The sequence below is a fragment of the Microtus oregoni genome, unplaced genomic scaffold, assembly GCF_018167655.1.
Source record: "Microtus oregoni isolate MIOR12 unplaced genomic scaffold, Mior012 000058F_ref0000040, whole genome shotgun sequence".
NCBI lineage: Eukaryota > Metazoa > Chordata > Mammalia > Rodentia > Cricetidae > Microtus > Microtus oregoni.
The window spans coordinates 7,032,902-7,042,312 of NW_024543834.1; the positions used below are offsets into that span (position 1 = coordinate 7,032,902).

The 9,411-nt window shown below is 45.3% G+C and overlaps 1 protein-coding gene across 1 annotated transcript; it reads left to right on the forward strand.

Annotated features, from left to right (window-relative positions):
• Positions 1-8,636: 8,636 nt before the first annotated feature.
• On the forward strand, positions 8,637-9,203 carry Msgn1 (mesogenin 1). Its single transcript, XM_041639348.1, has one exon. It carries the CDS (start codon positions 8,637-8,639, stop codon positions 9,201-9,203), a length of 567 nt encoding a protein of 188 aa, XP_041495282.1.
• The last annotated feature ends 208 nt before the right edge of the window (positions 9,204-9,411 follow it).

The window sequence follows — 9,411 nt, forward strand, 5'->3', positions numbered from 1 at the left end:
ATGGATGGAAATAGAAAACACTATCCTGAGTGAGGTAAGCCAGACACAAAAAGAGGAACATGGAATGTACTCACTCATATTTGGTTTCTAGCCATAAACCAAGGACATTGAGCCTATAATTAGTGATCCTAGAGAAGTTAAATAAGGAGAACCCAAAGAAAAACATATAGGCATCCTCCTGAATATTAACCTTCAGCAAGCGATGAAAGGAGACAGAGACAGAGACCCACATTGGAGCACAGGACTAAAGGTAATCTTTTATTCTTTGACACTTTCATACATATTTATATATAGTTCAAGTCCTTTCACCCCATTGCCTCTCTCAACATCCTCCCCCCTCTGAGACCTTCTCCTTTCCCAACATGTCCCCTCTCAAATTGAGAGAGTGTGTGTGCACGTGCGTGTGTTTGTGTGTGTGTGTGTGTGTGTGTGTGTGTATGAATGTGCGTTTGAGATACTGATGTTTACATGAGCATAGGTGAAGGAGCTGGTATTTACAGGAGCCTGGGAGTGTTGTCAGTGGATACGCCATTACAGAAAAGCATCACTCCCTCCCCAGCCTCCCTTAGTGGCCAACTGTCCTTTAGGAAGGGATGGGGACCTTATGATTCCCTTCCTCATCCATGAAGAAAGGTTGACGGGCCAATCACTTCTGCCTTTTGTGTCTGTTATGAACTAGGTCCTGACTGCTTGATTCCTATTCTCTGCTACTTTCTGTTGTCAACAGGACTAACACACAGCCTGTGAAAATCATTTCTTCTCTCACCACTTGATGCTCTCCAAGAAGTTTATTCTTAAGGAGATCAAAACCAAGCATCACTCTTGAGCTTCACAATGAGCCATAAAAGCTGGGCGGTGGTGGCGCACACCTCTAATCCCAATACTTGGGAGGCAGAAGCAGGCGGATCTCTGAGTTTGAGACCAGCCTGGCCTACAAGAGCTAGTTCGAGGACAGGCTCCAAAGCTACAGAGAAACCCTGTCTCGAAAAAATAAAAAACAAAAAACAACAATAACAGCAAAAAACAATGAGCCATAAACTCCAATCAGAAGAGCTAAGTACTTTTATTTCTGTCTGTCTGACATTCTTTTTTCTTTTCTGTTCTTTCTTTCTTTCCTTCCTTCCTTCCTTCCTTGCTTCCTCCTTCCTTTCTTTCTGACTTCCTTTTTCTCTTCCTTTCTTTCTCTTTCTCTTTTTCTTCCTCTCTCTCTTTCTTTCTCTCTCTCTTTCTTTCTTTTTGAGACACATTTTCTCTTTGTAGCCTTGACTATTCCAGATCTCACTCTGTAGACCAACCAGACTGACCTCGACCTCACAGAGATCTGTCTACCTCTTCTTCCTGAGTGCTGGGATCAAAGGCATGGACTGCCACCACCATCACTACCACCAACACCAACGAGTTATTTATTTATTTATCTATTTATTTATCTATCTTTCTAAAGATAGTGTCTCACTGAGTAACCTTGGCTGCCCTGGAACTCACCACGTAGACTGTGGACCAGGCTGATCTTGAGCTCATAGAGGTCTGGCCTTTGTGTTCAAAGCGCTGGGATTAAAGGCACGCACCACTATGCCTGGCTGACCTTTGTTTTTTTCTTGGTCTGTTTCTTTGTTTCTAATGATTACAGTGGCATCAAAGGTGTGCCCTGGAGACGCTCCCTTGGCTTTTGCTGAGTCTCTTACACATCTGGCAACGTGCAGCCCCAGAGAACATTAACCAAGTAGATCAGCTGATCATGTAGATCATGGCTGATTTTAATCCTACTTAATAGTTCAAGGCTATTTGGCTGTTTTCTCCCACCCCACACACTGCTCCCTGTCCTCCACAAGTGTTATTTATGTCTTTTGCTTAGTTTGACGCCAAGACTGTGTGATGGAATGGAAGAGTTCAAAATTTTTATTTATTCCTGACTAAGAAACACTAGGAGTCAGAGGTGGTGGCACACACCTTTAATCCTAGCATTCGGGAGGCAGAGGCAGGTAGTTCTAGGCCAACCTGATCTACAGAGTGAGTTCCAGGACAGCCAGGGCTACACAGAGAAACCCTTTGTAGATAGATAGATAGATAGATAGATAGATAGATAGATAGATAGACAGACAGACGGATAGACAGACAGACAGATAGATACCAGCTCCATTTCTTTCCTGGCAAGACTAGAGGTGACTGGCCAATGCATGCTGGTGGCCGTGGCTGCAAGGTTGAAAGAGGGTGCAGCGCTCAGAATAGACAGAAACCCCAGTAAAGGCTGACATGCTGGCACCTGCTCTGGAGCTGAAGCAGCACAAGGATCAAGAGTTGTCAAGCGCCGGGCGGTGGTGGCGCACGCCTTTAATCCCAGCACTCGGGAGGCAGAGGCAGGTGGATCTCTGTGAGTTCGAGGCCAGCCTGGTCTACAAGAGCTAGTTCCAGGACAGGAACCAAAAGCTACGGAGAAACCCTGTCTCGAAAAATAAAAAAAAAATAAAAAATAAAAAAAAAAAAGAGTTGTCAAGCAGCCAGGGTTACAAACAGAGACTCCATCTCTAAAATCAAAGAAACAAACTAGAAATGAAGCTACACAAAGCCAGGAGCATGTGTGTCTTTGGAGAGACAGTGTGGGCTGGGACTTCTGGCATTACAGCAGCTGGCTGGGTGTGCCACAGGCAGAGCCTCTGGTGAGGTTAGGACTTGGAGAAAACAAACTGAGTCCAGTGACCTTATGTAAAACTTTTTACCAAGTGTGCGTTGCTTCCTCTCCTGTAAGATAAGGACCAGCCTACCTAGGTAGATGACCTTACTGACTTCATGAGAGTGTAGGAAAGACCCCATGTTCAGTTCTTGTCATAGAGCTGTACGGACTCAGAAAATGGAAAGCACCGTTTCTGATATTGACATTAGGACTTCAGTTTGTTCATTTTATGAAAGAATAAAATGTCTTTCTTAATTTTATTTTGTTACAAGAAATGCTTAAATATCACCCTTGTCTTCTGTTGGATGGGAAATGCCTGGGGTGCAGGCAGACAGGCAGATGCCTAGAGTGGAGGAAGACAGGCAGATGCCCTGGAGTGGAAGCAGACAGACAGATGCCCTAGATAGAGGCAGACAGACAGATGCCCGGGAGTGGAGGTAGACAGACAGATGCCAGACAAACAGATGCCAGGAGTGGAGGCAGACAGACAGATGCCCTCTGCAACAGAACCACAAACCTTATGATGTACAGCTAGGAGCCTCACACAACCCTCTCCCATTTCTAACCTCTCTGGGGACATATGTCTTGCTGGAGCCTTGAGCCCCTGGAATCAGACTACCTACCTAGGTCTATGCCTAGGTCTTTTTTTTGTTGTTGTTGTTTTTTGTTGTTGTTGTTGCTGTTGTTTTGTTTTCAGAGGCAGGGTTTCTCTGTAGCTTTGGAGCCTGTCCTGGAACTAGGACTTGTAGACCTGGTTGCCTCGAACTCACAGAGATCCGCCTGCCTCTGCCTCCCAAGTGCTGGGATTAAAGGCGTGCGCCACCACCACCCAGCTGACTACCTAGGTCTAAACAGTCCCTCAAACTCATCACACAGAGCAACTTTTCTAAGCCTCAGTTTTTATGAAGTAAAACAGATAAAGAACTTAATATTAGAGAAATTTATCATCTGGGTTATTACTATTCTCATGCCCAGGGTTACCATAAGAATGGCCGTAGGAACAGTGTGGCTCCCATACATACATCAAGCTGTTAGGCCTCTTAACTATTGGGGGCAGAAAGTAATCATGTGGGTATGTGACTTGTCCATATAATCTAGAAATATGAGCAGTCTGAACTGACTCTAACAGCCCCCTAGATGTCTAGAAATATGTTTCAATACTACAGGGGATGTCCAAGACTTTAGAGCTATCTCCAAACTCCGTATGTATAAGCTATATAAATACATGCTTTTATCCCACATAGGCTAAGGTTTTATTTATACATTAGGCCCAGTAAGAGATTAAGAGTATTAACCAAAAAAAATAAATAAATAAAGCATAACAATATAGCGTATGTAATAAGCAGCATTATATTATACTGTAACCTGCGGGGAATGTGTTTTCCCTCTTTCAGCTTATCACACTGTGCTATATTTTACCTCTCTTCATGTGTGAGATGCTCCGACGCAATGAGACGAAGCGCGAAGATGTCCCAAGTTCTAGGTGGAGGACAGTGGTATGTCCCAAGTTCTAGGTGGAGGACAGTGGTATGTCCCAAGTTCTAGGTGGAGGACAGTGGTATTATAGCATAGCTCTTTGTACTAGTGTCAATGGTATTTATTTGAAACTTAAGATATGTCTATCTCTGGAATTTTCCTTTGAATATTTTTTTGGATCATAGTTAATGGTGGGTGACTACACCCTCAGAAATGAAACTGTGGCCAAGGCGGGGGACCGCTACCTATCTGTTCAGTTCTTAGAGTGTTCAGGCACCGACCAATCCCAGGTGTTCCTTCTGTGCCTGTTGTATGAACCCACGCTAGTCTTTTTTATATTTTCAAAGTTCACTATCAAGTTTGGATGCCTGCCTCAACAGTTCTACAGGAGTTGCCAGTCTGATGCCTCCAGCTGCCCCTGGGAAGCAGCAACACCAGTGATTACTAGCCAGGTGTGAGTCGGTTCTAACCCCGGGAACATCAGACTTCAGATAGACTACATTGGGGAAGCAACTCTACTGAGTAATTCTGCGTCTCAATTTCTCCTTCACAGAGCAGTGGTGGGATAATATTGCACATAGACACGATTAATTCTCCACAGTCCCATTCATGGAATGTCCGGTTATTTATTTTGCCAGATCTCAGCATGCTTTGAGGAGCCAGGTAGATGCTTATTCATTTGGTCTAAACGTTTGCTGAAGACCAGAGCTGTTTGACTTACGTTCTGTCCTTAGCCCCCAGCACAGCAGAAAACATTCAACATGAGCCAGAGAGAGCCCCAGCTCTATAGGAATACAGTGTCAGAATGGCAGGCAGAAAGATGGGGCCAAATTGAGTGTTGCTCATTGGAGAATGGTAGAGATTTGGGGTCTGGCGCAGGCAGGAGCAGCATCTTGCAGAGGGTGGGCTTTGAACCAAGCGTTGTATCTGTTAGTTACTGACAGCGGTTATGTCACGCATATAACACAGTTTCTAAGGTGGAAGCACAGTACAATATGGACCATACATGCAAGTTGTGTTCTGTGTTGTTTCTCGTTGGACAGGCATTGTGTTTGAGCCATCGTTCATGGCCATTTGCCTGGCGCGACCTAGCGTGGAGATGTCAGTGCATTTGAAATGGATAATTTCCATAGTGAGACTATTATTTTCTTTTTGAAGCTTGGTAATATTAAGATAGTCGGTGACAATCATAGTCACAGTCGCTTACAAATGCTAGACGAGTAACGGACATTACATCAAATACGAAAACCTTATCCCAGTTACTCACTCTGTGGGAGGTAGGCTGGCTACTTGGCATGAAAACTTAGCACGTAACCCTCATCGGTTCCCAGAAAAGAAAAAAGATGGTTCTTGAAGCCAGGCAGTTTGGGAATCTTCTGTGACCATTTCTGCCACCATTTTTTTGGTGTGGCCCTGCATACAGCTGGCCTCCCCTGAGTGCAGACAGAAGTATGGACTCCGTGCTCCCTCGGCTTTCCTGTTGTTATGGTATTCTCTGAATTGAGTCTGTTCACACTGCAGTGACAGGCTTCATTGTATTTTAGAGCCAGGAAGGAGCTTGATAGAAGCTCTTCATGTAGAAGACAAGCCAGGGCTTAATTCCATTTTCCAAATTACACCACATACACCAGGAGAGGGCGGGACATTTACTCTAAAGGAGAAGAGTCATGGCCCACCCTCTGTCTGCAGCACACTCTCCACTTGGGTTGTTGGGCCCCATCTAAACTGAATGAATTTTCCGCATTAGAACACACAACAGAAAAAGAAAAAGGAAAAAAATGAAAGCAGCTGGTATCATGTGCCCAAAGCTAGGCAGTCCAATTTTAGAGGTACCACACTGTTTTCATCTTTAGTTTTCTTCAAACTGAGCAAAGAATGATTTGTGGAGACAGGCCAGACCAGAGTGAGTCTGGGCCAGCATTGCTTCTCATCAGAGGGAAAAAGTGCCCGTTAAGAACACGGAAGCCAGGCCACTTCCTCATTCTAACAATATGCTTTTGGGGGTCAACATTGTTAGAGACTAGGGTCAGAGGCAGTATAGCCAAGATACTGAGCTGCTCGCAATGACGGTATGACTAGAAAATCAAACCAACCTCAATCGAGAGTCTCTAATATACCAAGAGACCTTTGTTTGCTTTGTGGGAGGCAGGCTCTCATGAATCTTAGGCTGTCTTTGAGTTTAATGTGTAGTTGAGCAGGACCTTGAACTTCTAACCCCCCTGCCTCCACTTTCTCCTGAGTACTGGGATTGCCAAGTGTGGGCAACCACTCAGTTCATGTTGTGTTGAAGGATCAACCTCAGGGCCTCAGAAATGCTAGGCAAGCCTGCTAGCCATTGAGCTGCATTCCCTGACCACATGAAGCAAAGATTTAACGGGCATTTTTTTTATTTAGAAAATGAATTTGGCCTGGGCATGGTGGCACACGCCTTTAATCTCAGCACTGGGAAGCAGAGGCAAATGAATCTCTGAGTTTGGGGCCAGACTGGTGTACAGAGAGAGTTCCAGGAGAGTTAGGGCTACACAGAGAGACCTTGTCTCAAAACAAAACAAAACAAAAACAATAAAATAAAATGAAATTTGTAAAAAGAAGGAAAAGCTCAAGAAATTGTGACTTGCAAAAGAAGCTGTGGAAGGGGGAAAATCTGGAAGGTTTAAAAGAGAAATGGTTTTATACTCTGACTCTGGTGGTGGCCACCTGGGCCGCCCACCTTGTGTCCTTAAGTCACACACAGGCCACCTGCCTGCGTCTCTCACAATAGATTGTCATAAGAGAAATGTTAATTTCTTTTTTTAAAATAATGGGTGTTGGGAGTTTTAGAGGGATTTGCCACTTTCTATTGAGGGTGCCACTTCCCACTGGGGATTGTCACCAAGTCTCTTAAGTGCTGGGAACCTCAGCCTACTCATGCGTACAATGCTGGAATTTTTCAATCTGAAGGTTAGTTATAACACATGAGAAGTTCTTGGAAAAATTCCACTGCACTCTAGGCAGAGTGGAAGGGAGAGAGAGGGAGTGAGAAATAAAAGGAATAAAATAATACATTTACTGTATTTCATTAACTCTGTCACCCAGGACCTTGGCTCGGTGTCCTTCAGCAAATGGTAAAGCTAAGCGTATTTTCCCCCGATTACATGCTTCGGATGTTTATTTCCTGAGCCTTGCTAATTAAAAAATACCACAAGTGCTCTAATTAGGTCCTTGACATTTCTTTCTAACAATTGCGAAGGGCTGAAGTAACCATGCTAAAGGACGAGTCCTTGTGAAACTAACGGGTGCCGCTGACTCTGACTCCGATATTCTCTTGAACAATGAGTTGCAGGGAGAATAAACTTCATGCCTGGGACAAATGGGGGAGTCTGGAGCTCCTTTTCCAAAGTGAGCGTCTATGAGAGCATATAGGAAATGAAGCTAACTAGCAAGGCCATCCAACTTAACACATTTGGTGGCATTTGGAGAGGTGGAGGGGGAAAATGACTCTCTTGTTAATTTCACACTTCCTCTATACATTTCAAAAAAAAAAAAAACCAGGTGTGACCAGGCAGCTGGATTTTTTTTTTTTTTTTTTAAAGCCCTTCATCACCTTCATCAGGCTAAGTGCCAGCCAGGTACCCCTGCAAATTCCTGACATTAAGGAGTGTTCTGTCATCTGATGGATGTCTGCTTGCTGCAGGGATTCCAGTGTGACCATTTAAAGCAAGGTTTTTTTTTCACTTTGTTTTGTTTGTTTGCTTGCTTGCTTTTTTCTTCCTTATGCTTCTAGAAGGATATTTCCTGCTCATTAAGACTCCCAGCTTACTAAATGTGCTGGTTTGTCCTTCTATGGATAGGTATTTTTTTTTTTTTTTTTTAATGCGGGGCAGTTAACCTAGAGTGGAGAAAGAAGTGAGCATCAGAATCTTCTGCGTGCTAGCCCATGGCAGCCCCAGGAAATAGGAGCCATTATTATTGCCTGCATTTGACACAGGAGGGAATCAAAGCTCAGAGGACTTGCTTTGTCCCAGCCCCATGCTTCTTCTCCAACAATCACCCCATCTACTCTAAAATATCCCTGAGGTGTATGTGTGTGTGTGTGTATGGGGGTGCTCCTGGACCAAAGTCCCCCCAGGAGCCCCTCCTTGCTACAGATGCCCAGGTTTGTTTTCTTTGGCTCCCCATTAATGAGTTCCACAGGACGATGCTAAACCTGGTTATGCAGACTTAATTGGTTTAGTTACAACAAGATAATTCCTTTTTTCTTCTCTCAGAGGCCGGTCTGTTTAAAGACATTTTAGCTGGAAGATGCTAATTATCAATGAGAAGAAAGTGACACCTGAGGAGTTCATTTTCCATCTTGGTCCTTGGTTCCTCCTTTGAACTCCCTCTACCAGGGGCCCTTTTGCCACCTTGTTCCTGATCCCCTACCATCATAAAAGAGAGCTGGTCTCTGGCCAGGGCAGCAAAACTTTCTTTCACATTTGCCAAGAAGTCCTTTCACTGCTGCCTCGGGGGTATGGACAACCTGGGAGAGACTTTCCTCAACCTGGAAGATGGCCTGGATTCTTCTGACACCGTCGGCCTGTTGGCTTCCTGGGACTGGAAAAGCGGAGCCAGGCCCTTGGAGCTGCGTCAGGCATCCCCCACTCAGAGCCTCTCCCCAGTTCCTTCTCTGGAGTCCTACTCTGGGGTGGCCCTGCCCTATGGGCACGGTGGGGCCAGCACTGGAGGCAGCGATGGCTACAGCAGCCACGGGGCTGGTGGCCTGGTAGAGCTGGATTACAGCTTGTTAGCTTTCCAACCTGCCTACCTACAAGCCGCTGGTGGCCACAAAGGCCAGAAGGGCAGCAAAGTCAAGATGTCTGTCCAGCGGAGACGCAAGGCCAGCGAGAGAGAGAAACTCAGGATGCGGACCTTGGCAGATGCCCTCCACACACTCCGGAATTACCTGCCCCCTGTCTACAGCCAGAGAGGCCAGCCGCTCACCAAGATACAGACTCTCAAGTATACCATCAAGTACATCGCAGAACTCACAGACCTCCTCAATGGCGGTGGGAGAGAGCCCAGGCCCCAGAGCGTGTGAGTTCTGCCCATTGGGTAATCCTGCTCATTCTCGATCTATGAACAGTCATAGAGGAAATTTGAAGACTCTGAACTTGTCTTCCAGGACAATAACATAGAGTTATCTCTGGACACTTAGTGTGGCAATCTGGTGATCTAAGTCAAAAGGGACTTCCATCTGACCTGCTGGAGTGGACAGTTAGTCGCCTGCTGGCAAGCAAGACACTTCC